Consider the following 17,816-nt stretch of genomic DNA (forward strand, 5'->3'; position numbering starts at 1 on the left):
GTCGGGCGAGAGGCGCGGCTGCTCCCAGTAGCCGCCCCGTCGACGCGGAGCCCACCAGCGGCCAGGCAGGTGAGGGCGAGGGGGCCGAGCCGGGCAGCTGAGCGCAGCAGGGGAGGCAGCTGGCCTCACTGCCTTTGCCACAGAGCAGAGCCGCCCTCCGTCGGGAGACCAGCTATATATATTGATATATATTGATAAATATCACAGTAATGATGTATTTTATTGTCTCTCGTGTAATTTACAAACTTATAAATGGGAGGTGAAAGGGCCACATAAGTGGAATAGCCTAGGGCCTCTTTTCATCTAAATCCGGCACTGCTCGGATGTAACCCGGAAGAGGAGCTACTCAGAAAATGAACTTCCGGTTTGTCTCGGAGGTAACCCGGAAGAGGAGCTGCCCAGAAAATGAACTTCCGGTTCCCAGCGTGCGCAAGCGTGACGGCCAGGTAGTCTTCTGGTTACTGGTGCGCATGCGTGGGCGCCGATCAGCTGGCTACTGCGCATGCTCACACCGGAAAATGGAAGACCAGCTTTTCCAGTTTCTGGCACTGCCGCACACACGAAGGCCAGCTAATCGTTGCGCGCGCATGCGGGCCAGAAACCCGGAAAAGGAACGGGCGATGCCACACGTGCCAGGTGACGTGGCTTTGCATTGCCCCTTCAGGCAGACGTGCCATAGATTTGCCATCACAGACCTAGAAGGAACACCCCTCTGTTGTGTTCCTTGGATTAAAATGCAGTAAGCCCACATGGGTACGTTTTGAACGTTAGAAAAATATTTTATTGACATAAATAGATATATAAAATAATAAAATAACAGGAAGAAAGCATCGCACGTGGCGAACAAACTTCTAAAAGAGGAAAATAGCTGCTCCTTGGGCAAGCTCCTCGGGTCACTGATGAGTCAAGCTTTGGAGGTAAGGCAGGGACGGCTCTCGAGGGCCCCACCCAGATTTCAAAAGACCACAAGGCTCAATCTTCATGAGCTGAAACAGCTATAAAAGGGTCCATCATAGCATCGAGAAGGTATAAATAAAAGGAATGGGAAATTTCGTGGTGTCCGATTCAGCGGGCGATGAAAAAATGAGGATTTTCCCCCACAAGATGTGGGTCCAGCATCTTTGCTATAATTCAGCAATCTTGACTTGCATTCATTGATCCAGCACTGGAGGTTTTTAAGGAGAGATTGGACAATCATTTGTCTGAAGTGGTGTAGGGTTTCCTGTCTTAAGCAGGGGGTTGGTCTAGAAGACCTCCAAGGTCCTTTCCAACTCTTGTTACTCTATCCCATTGAGCAGAAACCCTACCAGAGAGCCCCTGGTTTTGTAGGGATGACGGTCTCTTTAATGGTGTGAGGTGTGTACATCCCACATAAGGAGGGGCTCTCAGCAAGAACCCCCCCCCCCCCCGTTTATTCCCAGCTGCATTCAAATATTGGGGAGAGTAGAAAAGGTCCTAGTTCTAAGTTCTACTTGGTCCAGATCCGGAGTAAGCGTCCGCCTTCCTCTTGGAGATCAGGAGCTTTCTCAAGAAAGGAGGGAAACTATAAAAAGCAGGAGACTCGTTGACGTAATAGTGTGATGGGCCAAGGTGAGGTGGCTGGCTTGGCTCCTTGGAGATGATTTTCGCTGTCCATCGATGATCAAACGGTTGCACAGCTCACCAGTACAGCAGTGGGTTTCTACGTTGCCCAGGTTCTTGTAGATGGAGGTATAGGGACTGTTGCACCAGGATGGAGATGCACAACCTTTGATGACTGAATAGCTCCCAGAGACACCTGAACGAGGGAGAAAACGAGAGAGAAACTGAGTCTTCCTTTCCTTCTTGGGCTGTACCATGGAAGGATGCTGTCTTACTTACGAATAACATAGGAAGCAGAAGGTATCTGAATGGCACATACAGTTCATTTTCCCTTAAGCTCTCGAGGGGAGAGGTAGATGTCACATTATGTCGTGCCCCCAGATTGCTGACCACAACGAGGCAAAGGCTACATAACCAGTTTCGTCCAGTATGGGACTGGTTGGATATAGTTATCCAGAAGTTAGAGTTTCTCAACCATGGCAACTTAAGATGAGTGGACTTCAACTCCCAGAATTCTGTAGCCAGCCAACTTTAAGATAGATGGATTTCAACTCCCAGAATTCTGCAGCCAGCCAACTTTAAGATGGATGGACTTTAACTCCCAGAATATAGTTATCCAGAAGTTAGAGTTTCTCAACCATGGCAACTTAAGATGAGTGGACTTCAACTCCCAGAATTCTGTAGCCAGCCAACTTTAAGATAGATGGATTTCAACTCCCAGAATTCTGCAGCCAGCCAACTTTAAGATAGATGGATTTCAACTCCCAGAATTCTGCAGCCAGCCAACGTTAAGATGGATGGATTTCAACTCCCAGAATTCTGCAGCCAGCCAACTTTAAGATGGGTGGACATCAACTCCCAGAATTCTGCAGCCAGCCAACGTTAAGATGGATGGATTTCAACTCCCAGAATTCTGCAGCCAGCCAACTTTAAGATGGGTGGACTTCAACTCCCAGAATTCTGCAGCCAGCCAACTTTAAGATGGGTGGACATCAATTCCCAGAATTCTGCAGCCAGCCAACGTTAAGATGGATGGATTTCAACTCCCAGAATTCTGCAGCCAGCCAACTTTAAGATGGGTGGACTTCAACTCCCAGAATTCTGCAGCCAGCTAACTTTAAGATGGATGGACCAACTTTCAGAATTCTCCAGTCAGCCAACTTTAAGATGGATGGACTTCTCCCAGAATTCTCCAGTCAGCATGTTGAAGTCTACCCAAGTTGCCATGGCTGAGAAATGCTGTTTTGGGGCTTTTAAACTCTTTAACGGAACTCATGAATTTTTGCTCTTCAGATGACTATCAGTAACTCAGTCAATGGTTACAGGAACAGATATATGGAATCTGTCAGAATTGTATATGACTAACATTTATATTTCTCTGCTCTGAGAACTTAAGGGAAGGTGGACTTCATACACCAGGGTGTCTTAACCTTGGCAAGTTGAAGATGGGTGGACTTCAACTCCCAGAATTCCACATATATTCAAGTTGCCACAGTTAAGAAACACTGGCAAATACCCTTCTGATAAATTGGCTGATTCAGAAAATTTTCTTCATCTATCAAGAGATGGTCCAGAACAGTGGTGAAATTCAATTTTTTTTATTACAGGTTCCGTGGGTGTGGTGTGGCTTGGTGGGCATGGCAGGTGAAGCATACTGCAACATCTCCATTCCCTCCCCACTCTGGGGCCAGCCAAAGGTGACATTTGCTGGTTCTCTGAACTACTCAAAATTTCCACTACCGATTCTCCGAACTATTCAAAATTTCCGCTACTGGAAATTTCTCTGAACTACTGAAAATTTCCGCTGCTGGATTTCACCCCTGGTTCAAAAGGGTCTGGACTCTGGATCGTTGAGAAAGAGTTTGCACCCAACTCTGAAGCCAGTTTGAAACTTTTAGTCCATTTGAAGTGGGCTCATGACAATGGTGGGTTGCAGGCGGTACGCCCCGATACGGGTGTACCAGTGCCTGCCGGGAGCACTGGGTACCGTTCCGGTACGGTGCTTCGGAGGGTCCACCCATCCGTCCACCTGCCCTCCTTACCTGTATTTGAGCTCTTTGGTGCTTCCGAGCGTACAGCACTTGTGCGATTCTCTGCCGAGCAGCTGGGACGTCATGGAGGCGTCGCAGGGTGTAAGGATGCATGCATGTGCTGCGCGCATTCATGTGGTGGATGCCGGGCCCCATTGCACCATACTGGTTGCACCGGGATGTGGAACCAACCACTGGTTCACGATTTCTGTCGATTTATTTCCCAAACTTTCTCCTCATTCTCACTTTGCAGATTAACGCTCCACCACAATAAGAGAGAGAAAGCAAGAGGAATCTGCCACAAATGACTCACCGTGGATTCCTGAGGCCTCTAGGCACTTAGTCATGTGGCCTCGGCATTGCACCGTGGTGATATTATCCGGGGCACAGCCGTGAGTACCGTTTCCTTCGCAGCTGTGACACGTAATCCCGTTCAAGGGCAAGGGAGCCTGCTTGTAATCTGCCAAGAGAAAAATGCAACCAAGACATAATTAAAAGAAAAAGCATGGAAGTGATGAAAACACCTTGCCTTTTTTTTTTTTAGTTATTCAGATTTTGTGGGTTTTCCCTGAAAGTACAAGGAAACAGAACCAAAAAATGTTTTATGTTTCACACAAATGTGTTTTTTAAAGTATCCAAAAATGATAAAATTTCCCCTTTTTTAAAACACCCTACCAACCCACCCACCCCTGTAACTTTAACCTTATACTATCTAGCGTGGACCTCACCCCTTTCCTAAGAGGTCCGTAAAGGGGGCGTGCGTAAGCGCACCAGCGCGCCCACCGCCCCTGTCCTACTATCCCCATTGTCCTCCCCATCCCCGAGGTGGCGCAGTGGTTAGGGTGCAGTACTGCAGGCCACTTCAGCTGACTGTTATCTGCAGTTCAGCGGTTCAAATCTCACCGGCTCAGGGTTGACTCAGCCTTCCATCCTTCCGAAGTGGGTGAAATGAGGACCCAGACTGTGGGGGCGATATGCTGACTCTGTAAACCGCTTAGAGAGGGCCGAAAGCCCTATGAAGTGGTATATAAGTCTAACTGCTATTGCTATTGCTATTATTCGTACCCATTTCCTGTGTTCATGTCCATGTTTATACTTATACCTGTTATCTCATAGAGGTTCGACAAACCAAATAAATACAATAAGCAAATAAAATGTTTTTAAAAGCACGGATCGAAAAGCATGGATATTCACATGTATTTGCATGCAGGTATTTGAACTCGGATCACTGGTGGGTTCCTACTGGTTCGGCCCAGTTCGGCCAAATAGTAGTAGCTTGGCGATCTGGGTCTCTGGAACCGGCAGTGACCCAGGCCTGCCACACCCCCGAACCAGTTCTCCCGGCAACGTCGTAGGCGCCACCATCTTGTTTTTTTTGCTTCTGCACATGCGCAGAGCAATTTTAGTTGTACTACACATGCGCGCCCCTGAGTGAATCGGCAGCAGTCTCTGCCGGAACCCACCCCTGCCTCAGATGTATCATTACGTTGCCCTGCAAAGGATGACATGATGGGTCATCATGAGTCAAGGTGGCGCGGTGGTTAGGGTGCAGTACTGCAGGCCACTTCAGCTGACTGTTATCTGCAGTTCGGCGGTTCTAATCTCCCCGGCTCAAGGTTGACTCAGCCTTCCATCCTTCCGAGGTGGGTAAAATGAGGACCCAGATTGTTGGGGGTGATATGCTGACTCTGTAAACCGCTTAGAGAGGGCCGAAAGCCCTATGAAGCGGTATATAAGTCTAACTGCTATTGCTATTGCTATCTTCCCCATGGCATTCATGCCAAGTGGGGATTAAGCCCAGCCCACAGGAGAATGACTGAGAACTGAGCATGATCGAAGCTCATCAAACTAACATCTGGGAAAGCCTATTATACTGTAGGTGCTAATCTTTCTTTTCCTGCCTCTAAGGCAATTTTGTGATTGACCTACCTTGCACATCATTGTTACACCCGCTGAAGTTACAACACTTGACCATGTAGAAATTCTTGTGGTTGTGGAAGCCCAGAGCATCCTGGCAGTGGGAAAACTGCCCGCAGCCTTTGATACGTTCTTGATCCTTGGGTAATTCTATCCGCGGGATGGGGAAAAAAAACAATGGTGTAAATGTGTTTTTTGGCCTCCAGGGGGCACACTGTTCCATGAGTTGAGACTCCCCAACAGAATAACAGAGTTGGAAGGGGCCTTGGAGGTCTTCTAGTCCAACCCCCTGCTCAAGCAGGAAACCCTATACCATTTCAGACAAATAGTGGTCCAGTCTCTTCTTTAAAACCTCCAGTGATGGAGCACCGACAAGGCAGGCTGTTCCACCTGTTGGTTAAGTGTTCTCACTGGCAGGAAATTTCTCCTTAGTTTTCGGTTGCTGGTCCCAAAGGTTATTTTCAAAAGGCAACTGGATTTTTTTTAAAAAGTACCTTTGGGACAACCATGAACTGTATGGATCCCCTTAGACCTCTAGACAAGGGTTTCTCAAAGTGTACTCTGGGAATCCCAAGATCCCTTTCAGGGGAATCACAGAGTCCAATAAATAATTATGATAACCATTCTCAGGTTTCATTCCTAATGTGGCATATATTAATCGATATAATCCACATAAACCAAAACTCTTTGGGATCCTTAATGATTTATAAGAATTCAAAGGGATCGTCTAAAGATTTCACATGGTGTTGTGGCCCGCCAGCAGCCAGCAGAGCTGACAGGAGATTCAGACAGTGAGGAGGGTTGGGGAGGGACATGGGCCAGTCCTGGAGTCTGGGGAAGGCTCAGATGAGGGCTCTGTGTCGGAGGCAGAGAGGGGGCCAGGGCCGTCTGACAATTATCAGCAGTCTTTGGAGTCAGACATCAGTGGGGCAGAAGAACAGCTGGAGCCTGTTCCCAATGTGTTCATACGCAGAGTTGCCAGATGAAGGGAAGAGCTAAAGAACAGGGGTAGACTTGGGAGTAAGGCCACAGGTGGACGATGAATGTCCCCTCCCAGAGGAAATAAAAGAGGAGCAAAAGGGGAGTGGAGTTTGTTGTTTCGTTTGTTTGTTTGTTTGTTGTTGTTGTTTATTCAACTTGTATGCCGCCCTATTCCCGAGAGACCCAGGGCGGCTAACAAACCAAAGGGAAGGGGAATACAAACAGAACACAAGACACGCAAGTTAAAACAAAACAACAGTCACAACAGTTTGAGTGGGGCCGGGAACTCATCAGCCCCAGGCCTGCCGGAACAGCCAGGTCTTAGTGGCTTTGCGGGAAAGCCGGAAGGGTGGTGAGGGTCCGGATCTCCACGGGGAGCTCGTTCCAGAGGGCCGGAGCAGCCACAGAGAAGGCCCTCCCCCGAGGGGTCGACAGTCGACATTGGCTATCAGATGGTATTCGGAGGAGGCCTAATCTGTGGGATCTAATTGGTCTTAGGGAGGTGATTGGCAGGAGGTATTGCAGGAGACAGTTCACTTCATTGGTTCGTGACTCTCCGAGGCTCCTTGCCAGGTTTTGCAGAGACCAGCCTGGCAGCTCTCCAAGCCAGATAAGGTCTGTGACTGTAAATCCTCCCTGGAAAGACTTCGCTGGATATGAATGAGCAGAATTCACAGTCAATTAATAAAAGGGAGGTTTTGTCGAGACAAGGAGTTTGTTTCATGCTCTTGGGAAGCCTCGGTCAGGAAACATGCTGCCTGGGGGAATTTTGGGAATTGAACTCCATGCATCTTAAAACGGTGAACGTTGAGAAACACTGCTCTAAACCAACACATTTGAAAAGTGAAATTGTCACGACTTTTATGGCCAAAAAAAAAAAAGTCTATTATTTTGCAAAGTAAATCTGAGAGAGTTGGTTTGCGTTCTTGTTAGAACCCATCCAGCCCAAACAAAACACCACAGTTTTGAGAACGGGGGAGTGAAAATGCTAATTTTTAATCCCCGCATACAGAGGGCAAAAAAATGACTTTATTATTCAACACAACAGTGCTGGCTGTGAGCTATTTCATCCTCTTAGTAGACATCACACAGTTCTGAGAATGGGGGAGTTAAATGCTAATTGTATACAGTATATTTATGTGGTGGGGTGAGTGGGTGGGAGGTGGGGTGAATGCTGCACCATTTGCCATCTTTTAAACTACTGGAAAATTGAAACTCCTACCCAGGTTTTGTGGTTCCTGGTGTTTTCTGTGGGACACGGGTGTGTGTGTGTGTCTCTCTTTATCTATCTATCTATCTATCTATCTATCTATCTATCTATCTATCTATCTATCTATCTATCATCTATCTATCTATCTATCTATCTATCTATCTATCTATCTATCTATCTCTTTCTCTCTCACTCTCTGGCTCTCTCTCTCTCCTCAGGTGAGGAGTGACTGGAAGGGGAGGGCAAGGGGCAGGGCCAGCCAGTAGTGGGTTCAGCTGACAGGGAGCCACAGCAGGGGGACGAAAGAGCCACATGCAGCTCCGGAGCCGCAGGTTGCTGACAACCAGTCTATGGGGAAGCCAGATTCACTTAAAAACCGTCTTGCTCACTTAATAACTTCAGTCATTCACTTATCAAGAAAGGTTGTAAAATGGGGTAAAATCCACTTAATAACTATTTTGCTTAGCAACAAAAGGTTTGGGCTTTATTGTGGTCCTAACCCAACCTGTGTATTTTATCTATTTATTATATCTACATAGATTGGATTTGTTTAAAAATGCTCCCCTCAGTTCACTCTTTTAGACCGAGAGATTTTGTTAAATATCTACACACGTTTAACATGCAAGCACACGATGCTTAAATTACCCAGGGGAGCTCTGGGAGTAAGCTTTGAAATGAAGAGTAAACACATTATTTCCTGTCGGGAAACTAAGACATCAGAGGAAGAAGCGGCCAAGAAATTGTACATTGGAAGAAAGCCGGGACTCACCTTCTCCATCTGTCAAGGAGGTGATATCTATGCACTTGTCCTGGGGCCAGAAACAACGCATCGGTGTGAGCCTGGAGTTCTTACAACTGTTATCAGCAGCTGTACAAGAGTAGCAACTCAGGAGGTTTTCATTATAGCCCCGGATATGGATCATATCCCTCACTGTCGAGGAGAAAAACAGCAAACCAGGGAAACAGTGAACGAATCTTTGTATATTCTTGCATACATTAAATCAGTATTATTACAGATAAGACAGGTAACTTTTATTGACGTTTTTTGTTAGCATAGTTTTGTGGCCTGCCAGCAGCCAGCGGAGCTGGTGGCAGATTCGGACAGTGAGGAGGATGGAGAGGAACAGGGGCCAGTCCTGGAATCTGGGGAGGGATCGGATGAGGGCTCTGTGTCGGAGGCAGAGAAGGGGCCAGGGCCATATGCCAGTTATCAGCTGCCTTCAGAGTCAGACATCAGTGGGGCAGATGAATATATGGAGCCTGTTCCCAGTGTGCGTATGCGCAGAGTTGCCAGACGAAGGGAACAGCTAAAGAACAGGGGTCGACTTGGGAGTAAGGCCACAGGTGGATGATGAATGGCCCCTCCCAATTGAGGAAATAAAAAAGGAGCGAAAGGGGAGTGGAGTTTGCAGGAAACAATTAGTTCATTCCTGCATTCTTGCCAAGTATTGCGGCGTCTGAAAGATATCGGCCTGGCAGCTCTCCAAGCCTGATAAAGGTCAATCATTGTGAACGATCTTGAAAGACTGTGGGAGAGGAAAGACTTTGCTGGAGAGGAATTCACTGTCAATTAAATAAAAGGGGTTTATCGGGATGAGGACCTGGCTTCGTGCTGCTGGGGAAGCCTGTGGCACGACAAAACCGCGCTCGACTAAAGCGCGCCCGATTAAACCACGTCACTGACGTCATCAACAGGGCGACAACAGCGAGCGCGGAGAAAGAAGGGCGCTTTAAATAGCGCTTTGAAAGCAAGCCGATTCAACTTAAGGTAAGGGTTAGGTTTAGGGTTAGGTTAAGGGTTAGGGTTAGGGTTAGGGTTAGGGTTAGGTTAAGGGTTAGATTAAGGGTTAGGATTAGGTTTAGGGTTAGGGTTAGGGTTAGGGTTAGGTTTAGGGTTAGGTTAAGGGTTAGGTTTAGGGTTAGCTTTAGGGTTAGGTTAAGGGTTAGGGTTAGGTTTAGGGTTAGGTTAAGGGTTAGGGTTAGGGTTAGGGTTAGGGTTAGGTTAAGGGTTAGGATTAGGTTTAGGGTTAGGATTAGGGTTAGGTTTAAGGTTAGGTTAAGGGTTAGGATTAGGTTTAGGGTTAGGTTAAGGGTTAGGTTTAGGGTTAGGTTTAGGGTTAGGTTAAGGGTTAGGTTTAGGGTTAGGTTTAGGATTAGGTTTAGGATTAGGTTTAGGGGGGTTAGGTTTAGGTTTAGGGGTTAATTTTAGGTTTAGCGTTTACAGTGTGCTTCTGTCTCCGCGCTGCTGTCGCCCTGTGATGATGTCAGCTACGCGGTTTCGTCGAGTGCGCTTTAGTCGAACGCGGTTTTGTGGTGGAACTGGGGAAGCCTCGATCAGAACAGAAGTCACGTAGGTACCAGTCCCCCAATCAAACTCCTACGTGCTCAGATACGTACTTGTGGGCATTTCCTTCGGTATGCCACTGTTGCACAGATCGGTTTGACAATGCTCCTCTGCCAGAAAGACCACCCGTTGGCCCAGAAGGTGTGAGATGGAATTATTAGCCTTTCCACGGACATCACAGCCCTTGAGGAAGTAGGTGGAGATCTTGGGTCCTGCAGGACAACAGAGGAGGAGAAAGGCAGAGACACAACGGTAGTCAGGGTAAGATCCTGAGCTCGTACTTACAAATTGGTTCCCCGTTTTTAATGTGGATTCTTCCTATCCTTCACTTGACAACGAGGAATGGTCAGCTGTGACCAGGGGGGCATTTGCCCAGGTTCGCCTGGTGCACCAGTTGCGTCCCTACCTGAACCGGGAGGTCCTCACAACAGTCACTCGTGCCCTTGTGACCTCTAGGCTGGAATACTGCAATGTGCTCTACATGGGGCTGCCCTTGAAGAGCATTCGGCGACTTCAGCTAGTCCAGAATGCAGCCGCGCCAGCGATTGTGGGTGCACCTCGTTTCACCCATGTAACACCTGTCCTCCGCGAGCTGCACTGGCTGCCTGTTGATCTCCGGGTGCGATTCAAGGTGCTACTTATCACCTACAAAGCCCTTCATGGTACTGGACCTGGGTACTTGAGAGACCGCCTACTGCCAATTACCTCCACTAGACCGATACGATCGCATAGATTAGGCCTCCTCCGAATTCCATCATCCAGCCAGTGTAGACTGGCAACTACCCGGAGGAGAGCCTTCTCGGTGGCTGCTCCGACCCTCTGGAACGAACTCCCCGTGGAGATTCGGACCCTCACCACCCTCCAGTCCTTCCGCGCCGCCCTAAAGATCTGGCTGTCCCGGCTGGCCTGGGGTTAAGATTCTGACCCCACTCGAATTGTGTGACTGTTGTGTTTCTTTTAATATGTTGTATTGTCCTTATGTTGGAAATTGTTTGTCCTTCCCCCCCCCCCACTTTTTGAACTGTGAGCCGCCCTGAGTCCCCCCAGGGAAAAGGGCGGCATACAAATAAAGGGAAGAAGAAGGAGGAGGAGGAGGAGGAGGAGGAGGAGGAGGAGGAGGAGGAGGAGGAGGAGGAATTGGCCATCTTCTTAAAGATTGTGATCAAAGATTGTGATCTTGTCAAAGATTGTGATGAGAATGTCTTGGGTCAGCTGCTATGAAATGTGCCGTTGACCTCCCACTCATTAGCCAACGGGGGTGCCCATACTGGAGACCCTCCGTTCGGAAGGGATGGAGATGGGTCGGCGTTTGGAAAACAGCAACTTTGAATCAACGCCGGAAAAAGGTGGCACAGATGCGTTTGCAAGGAACTGGCAACGGCATGAAAGCAACTCAATCTTTTCCTGCGAGTAAGGAGGTGCTGAGTGGTAGTGCTGATTACGGATCGCCAGGGACCTTGTAAGTCATCTAGTCCAACCCTTCACCCAAGCAGGAGACCCGACACCATTTCTGACAGATGGCAGGCCTGTCTCTTCTTGAAAGCTTCCAGGGATGGAGCTCCCACAACTTCCGAAGGCAACGTCTGTTCCATGGGTGGATTGTTCTCACTGTCAGGAAATTCCTCCTTATTTCTAGGTTGAATCTCTCCTTGGTTAGTTTCCATCCATTATTCCTTGTCTGGCCTTCGGGTGCTTTGGAAAATAGCTTGACCCCCCCCCTTCTCTCTGTGGCAGCCCCTCAAATACTGGAAGACTGCTCTCCTGTCTCCCCTGGTCCTTCTCTTCCCTAGACTAGCCATGCCCAGCTCCTGCACCCTTTCATCGTATGTTTGAGCCTCCGGTCCCCTAATCATCTTGGTTGCTCTTCTCTGCACTCTTTCTAGAGTCTCCACATCTTTTTTTATAGTGTGGTGACCAAAACTAGATGCGGTACTCTAGGTGTGGACTTACTAAGGCTTTATAGAGGGGTATTAGTGCCTCCTTTGATCTCGATTGTATCCCTCCGTTAATGCAATTTAGGATTGGATTGACTGTCCTAAATTGCATTAACAGCGGGATACAATCAAAATCAAAATCAAGGATGCCTAGATTCCCATCAGACAGGAAAGATCTGGGCATTCTCTGTTTGCGTTTCAAGAAGAGATTGGAGAACCATTTGTCTGAAATGGTATAGAGTCGGGGTGTCAAACCCGATTTCATTGTGGGCCACATCAGGGCTCTGTTTGACCTCGTGGGAGCGGGGTGGTGGTGGCCAGCTTGATGTCACTTGTGTCGGGGGCACCTGTAGTGGTCCGAGCGCTCTGCCAGAGAAAATGGCCTCTCGAGCACCGTTTTCAGCTTCGGCGGCCTCCTGCAACCCTCTGCCAGCAAAAACGGAGCTGGGGAGGGCTGCCCATGGCCCTCTCAAGCTCTGCTTTTGCTGGCAAAGGCACCATGGGCCGTTTCTTCACTGTTTCCAGGGAAGGCCCGCGGGCCACATCTAAGCACCCCCTTGTGGGCCGAATCCGGCCCCCGGGCCTTGAGTTTGACACCTCTGGTATAGAGCTTCCAGCTTGAGCAGCGGGTTGGACTAGAAGACCTCTAAGGTCCCTTCCTTTATTCTGTCCATCTATACAGCCTGGATCAGCCATGGGCCATTCGCTCTTTCTCTTCCAAGCTATTTCCCCTATCATGCCCTCCCTCCCTCCCTCCTTCCCAAAAACTTACGGCTTATTATGGTCATGACGGTGGTTTTACACATCGGCTGGTGGTCTTTACAGGTCTCCGTATCCTTGCAGTCGCTGTAGCCATTACAGGAGTAGCACTGAAGGGCTACAACTGTTGGAAGAAGCAGAAGGGGAAATCATTAGTAAGGATGCAACAGGGAGGCCTCAGCTGACGGCTACGATCGGGACCGCTGCAGTTGCTAAGCGAAACATAGGGTCGTTAAGAGAATCCTGTTGGTTTTTGCTTGCGACTGAGATGGGAAAGTCACCAATGACGATCATCTGAGGCTGCAAACCTTATAAATACAGTTCCACCACAAAACTGCGGTAGACTAAAGCGCGCTCGACAAAAGCGCGTACCTGACGTCATCACAGCGCGACGAAAACATCATGCTGTGAGCGGTAAACTTAAAATTAACGCGAAAACCTTACCCCAAACCTAACCCTAAACCTAACCCTTAACCTAACTCTAAACCTAACTCTAAACCTAACTCTAAGCCTAACCCTTAACCTAACTCTAAACCTAACTCTAAACCTAACCCTTAACCTAACGCTAAACCTAACGCTAACCCTTAACCTAACCCTAAACCTAACCCTAACCCTAAACCTAACCCTTACCTTTATGTGAATCGGCTTGCTTTAAAAGTGCTTTTTAAAATCTCCGCGGTCGTATTTGTCGCGCTGCTGATGACGTCAGGTACGCGCTTTAATCGGGCGCGCTTTAGTGGACCGCAGTTTTGTCGTGCTACGATAAATACATGCCATTCGCCAAACAGCCACATTTGAGTCAAGGGACCAGGAGATGTTGCAATGGTCATAAGTGTGATTCCCCCGCCCCCCAGTGGCATTGTAACTTCAAATGGTTGCCAATACATTTTTGTAAGTCAATGTCTTCCTGTAGAAGGGCTCTGTAAAACAGAGAAATTGGGAACAGCCTTCTCTACGGGAACTATTTCCATCCTTCCTTAATTCCTTCCTTCCCTCTTTTCCATTTTCTTCCTTCCTTCCTTTTCTCTTTCCCTTTCTCCTTCCTCCCTTCTTTTCTCTTCTTCTTTTGGTGGTCCGCAGAAAAATTATTTGCATTTTTTATATTGCGCTAAATACTGTTTCTCTTTTTTTTAAAAAAACTCATATTAGTGGTCCGCGGGATTTAAAATTATGAATTTAGTGGTCCCTGAGGTCCGAAAGGTTGGTGACCCCCTCCTCTAGATCTCAAGATTAGAAAACAAAACCTTTCTTTCACCTGCCATAATCTCAACAGCAGCTAGGGGGCAGCCACAAGACTCAAACATGCCAGTTCTAGGCTGCCCTCTGGCAGTCCTCTGCATTTCTGCAGCCCGAACTCTAACAGTAACCATTAGGCACTACTTTCCTATTGAGAATTAAAAAAGACGAGGATAGGGAAAACTACAATTCTGCTTCTTTCTCTCCTGCTTCCCAAATGCTCTGAAAACAGCCGGATCGATTCCCTAGCCGCCGCCGCCCCCCCCCCCCCCCCAATCGTAGAAGCAAACTTTGAAAATTCTGCAGTGAAACTGATTGGGGGAAATCCCAAAAGTGACTTTCACCTACAGCCTTTTACACAAAAGACAATACACAAACTCATTTGCATCCCACCCCTGCCTGTTCTGCTTTTTAATTTCCTTTCCTTTCCTTCCTTCCTTCTTTCTTTCTGTCTGTCTGTCTTCCTTCCTCTTTCTTTCTCTCTCCTTTCTCTCTCTCTATCTCCTTCCTCTTTCTATCTCTTTCCCCCCTTTCCCTCCTTCTTTCTTTCCTTCTTTCCTTCGTTCTTTCTGTCTATCTGTCTTCCTCTTTCTTCCTGTTTCCTCCCTCCCTTCCTCTTTCTTTCTCTCTCCTTTCTCTCTCTCTATCTCCTTCCTCTTTCTATCTCTCTCCCCCCTTTCCCTCCTTCTTTCTTTCCTTCTTTCCTTCGTTCTTTCTGTCTATCTGTCTTCCTCTTTCTTCCTGTTTCCTCCCTCCCTTCCTCTTTCTTTCTCTCTCCTTTCTCTCTCTCGCTCCATCTCCTACCTCCTTCCTCTTTCTATCTCTCTCCCTCCTTTCCCTCCTTCTTTCTTTCTTCCTTTCTTTCCTTCCTTCTTTCTGTCTGTCTGTCTTCCTCTTTCTTCCTCTGTTTCCTCCCTCCCTCCTTCCTCTTTCTTTCTCTCTCCTTTCTCTCTCTCATCTCCTTCCTCTTTCTCTCTCCTTCCTTTCCCTCCTTCTTTCTTTCTTTCCTTCCTTCTTTCCTTCCTTCTTTCTGTCTATCTGCCTTCCTCTTTCTTCCTCTGTTTCCTCCCTCCCTCCCTGCCTCTTTCTTTCTCTCTTCTTTCTCTCTCTATCTCCTTCCTCCTTCCTCTTTCTATCTCTCTCCTTCCTTCCTTCCTCCCTCCCTCCCCCCTCTCTCCCTTTCCTTCCTTTCCTCCTTCCTTCCCCCCCCCCTGCTTTTTACCATCTGTCACCACCAAGGAGAACAAAACGCCGGTCCAAAAAAACTTCATGGATTCTGCAACGGGACGCAGGGCGGCGGCGGTGGCGGCGGCGGCTTAGGAGAGAGCTGGTAATCCGCAAAGCGAGTGGATCCTGGAGCAATTCTTGCAGCCCGAGGGGGAGGAAAGAAAAAAGAGACTCTGCGGTTCCTTCCTTCTCGCGCTCTGCTTATGTTTGAAATCCACCCCCTTCCTCCAGCTGGCCCGGCTCCACCCCGGGCATCCCTTGTAGAAAACCGCCCCTCTTTTTAGAGAAGTTTCGGAGGGTGACGCAGCAGCGGCGGAATGAAGGAGTCAGGAAGGACGGGGAAGTGATGAAAACTTCGCTCCGCGGCCCCATCAGCTTTCGTCGCACAGAGACAGGCTGGAAAGGTCTTTGCTTGCAGAAGCGGCTAGTCCTCAGTGCGGTATTTCCCAACTTCTAAAGGCAGGTGCCAAATATTTTTGCCCTTGGTTTGTTTAACCTTGTCTTGCACTGCGGGCGTTAAGAACACAGGACTGTGGGCACCAAACTGGGATTTCTTCACCATGTTGATGATGCCGGCATGGCTTTGTTTATTGATTTATTTTTAGGAATAACTCAAGGTGGCAAACATAACTGAGGTTCATTCTTCCTTCTACTATTTGCCCCACAACAATGTCAACCCTTTGAGATGGGCTGGGCTGAGAGACGGAGTAACTGACCCAATTGGATGGAAACTGAACAAGGAGAGATTCAACCTGGGAAATAAGGAGAAATTTTCTGACAGTGGGAACAATCAACCCATGGAAGAGAAGTCGCCTTCGGAAGTTAGCAATAGCAATAGTAGTCAGACTTATATACCGCTTCATAGGGCTTTCAGCCCTCTCTAAGCGGTTTACAGAGTCAGCATATCACCCCCACAGTCCGGGTCCTCATTTCACCCACCTCGGAAGGATGGAAGGCTGAGTCAACCTTGAGCCGGTGAGATTAGAACCGCTGAACTGCAGATAACAGTCAGCTGAAGTGGCCTGCAGTACTGCACCCTAACCACTGCACCATCTCGGCTCTAAGTTATGGGAGCTTCATCCCTGGAAGCTATTAAGAAGAGACCATTCTGTCATCTGTCAGAAATGGTATAGGGTCTCATGCCTGGGTGGGTGGGGGTGGACTAGATGACCTACAAGGTCCCTTCCAACTGTGCTCCTCTGTATAATCTGTATAAAGTCACCCACCCAGCAGGGGATCATGCTTTCATGCCTAATAGGGGATTGGACCCCATAGTCTCCGGGTTTCTAGCCTACTGCCTCAACCACAAGACAGAGGAATCTCCAACCTTGGCAACTTTTAAGACTTGTGGAGTTCAGCTCCTGGCTGGGGAATTTTGGGAATTGAAGTCCACAAATCTTAAAAGTTTAGAGATCCATGCATTAGAGACCAAGCTGGCTCTCATAACAGCACAATGCAAATTTCACTCCTTAAATACTTGCATCAGACATCATAGGATAGAATAGAATAGAATAGAATAGAATAGTTGGAAGGGACCTTGGAGGTCTTCTAGTCCAACCCCCTGCCTAGGCAGGAAACCCTACACCACTTCAGACAAATGATTGTCCAATCTCTTCTTTAAAACTTCCAGTGTTGGAACATTCACAATTTCTGGAGGCAACTTCTGTTCCACTGATTAATTGTCAGAAAATTTCTCCTCAATTCTAAGTTGCTTCTCTCCTTGATTAGTTTCCACCCATTGCTTCCTGTCCTGCCTTCAGGTGCTTTGGAGAATAGCTTGACTCCCGCTTCTTTGTAGCAACCCCTGAGATATTGGAAGACTGCTATCATGTCTCCCCTAGGCCTTCTTTTCATTAAACTAGACATACCCAGTCCCTGCAACTGTTCCTGAATGGGCAAATCTAAGAAGCTGATTGTGGTCTAAAACAGGGGTCTCCAACCTTGGCAACTTTAAGCCTGGAGGACTTCAACTGGCTGGGGAATTCTGGGAGTTGAAGTCCTCCAGGCTTAAAGTTGCCAAGGTTGGAGACCTCTAGTCTAAAGTATTACCTGTATATCTCAGGTCAGTTTCAAGATCTCCCAGAATTCCCCAGCCAGGCATTAAAATGCACAAGACTTAAAAGTGCCAAGTTTGGAGACTTCTGGTCTAGTGGTTTGAAAGCTATGGACCGAAACTCTTTCGGGAGATCACAATGGCCTTTAAAAAAAAAAAGGATATTGAAGGAAAGCTAAAAGGAACGATTAGTGTGGGGCACTGGGCAGGTTTTTTTGTGGCCCTCGATATTTTCCGTACACTTCAAAGAGATTGTGGAAGAGTGATTGTCAAAGTTCACCCTTGTGATCTTGTCTGAGGCTGTGCTCACATGATGGGTTGAACTACAAACTCATCAAATGCTCTTTTGCAGAACGTGCAAAACTCAACTGGCCGACCCATGTTGCTAATTTTATAAATTTTGTGTGTATGTGAGAGAGGGGGGAGGGAGGGGGGAGGGAGATTGAGAGATTGAGAGATAGAGATAGATAGATAGAGATAGAGATAGATAGAGATAGATAGAGATAGAGATAGAGATAGAGATAGAGATAGAGATAGAGATAGA

The 17,816-nt window shown here is 47.8% G+C and overlaps 1 protein-coding gene and 1 long non-coding RNA gene across 2 annotated transcripts in view; one reads left to right on the forward strand and one right to left on the reverse strand.

The window, feature by feature from the left end:
• The window catches only part of LOC148042948 (uncharacterized), a 281,857-nt gene that overhangs the window by 52,142 nt on the left and 211,899 nt on the right, over window positions 1–17,816 (forward strand). The gene's annotated exons all lie outside the window — the stretch shown is intronic.
• Window positions 805–15,464, reverse strand: LOC148042949 (urokinase plasminogen activator surface receptor-like). Its single transcript, XM_087727134.1, has 7 exons — window positions 15,215–15,464; window positions 12,770–12,880; window positions 10,117–10,275; window positions 8,489–8,650; window positions 5,541–5,678; window positions 3,925–4,071; window positions 805–1,777 (listed from the first exon to the last, which is right to left on the reverse strand). The coding sequence occupies exons 1-7, from the start codon at window positions 15,261–15,263 to the stop codon at window positions 1,527–1,529; spliced, it is 1,017 nt and encodes a 338-aa protein (XP_087583260.1). The 5' UTR covers window positions 15,264–15,464; the 3' UTR covers window positions 805–1,526.

This window comes from Thamnophis sirtalis, unplaced genomic scaffold (genome assembly GCF_051295495.1).
Source record: "Thamnophis sirtalis isolate CommonGarterSnake01/CBP01778 unplaced genomic scaffold, rThaSir2_p1.2 scaffold_13, whole genome shotgun sequence".
In the NCBI taxonomy this organism is placed as follows: Eukaryota; Metazoa; Chordata; class Lepidosauria; order Squamata; family Natricidae; genus Thamnophis; species Thamnophis sirtalis.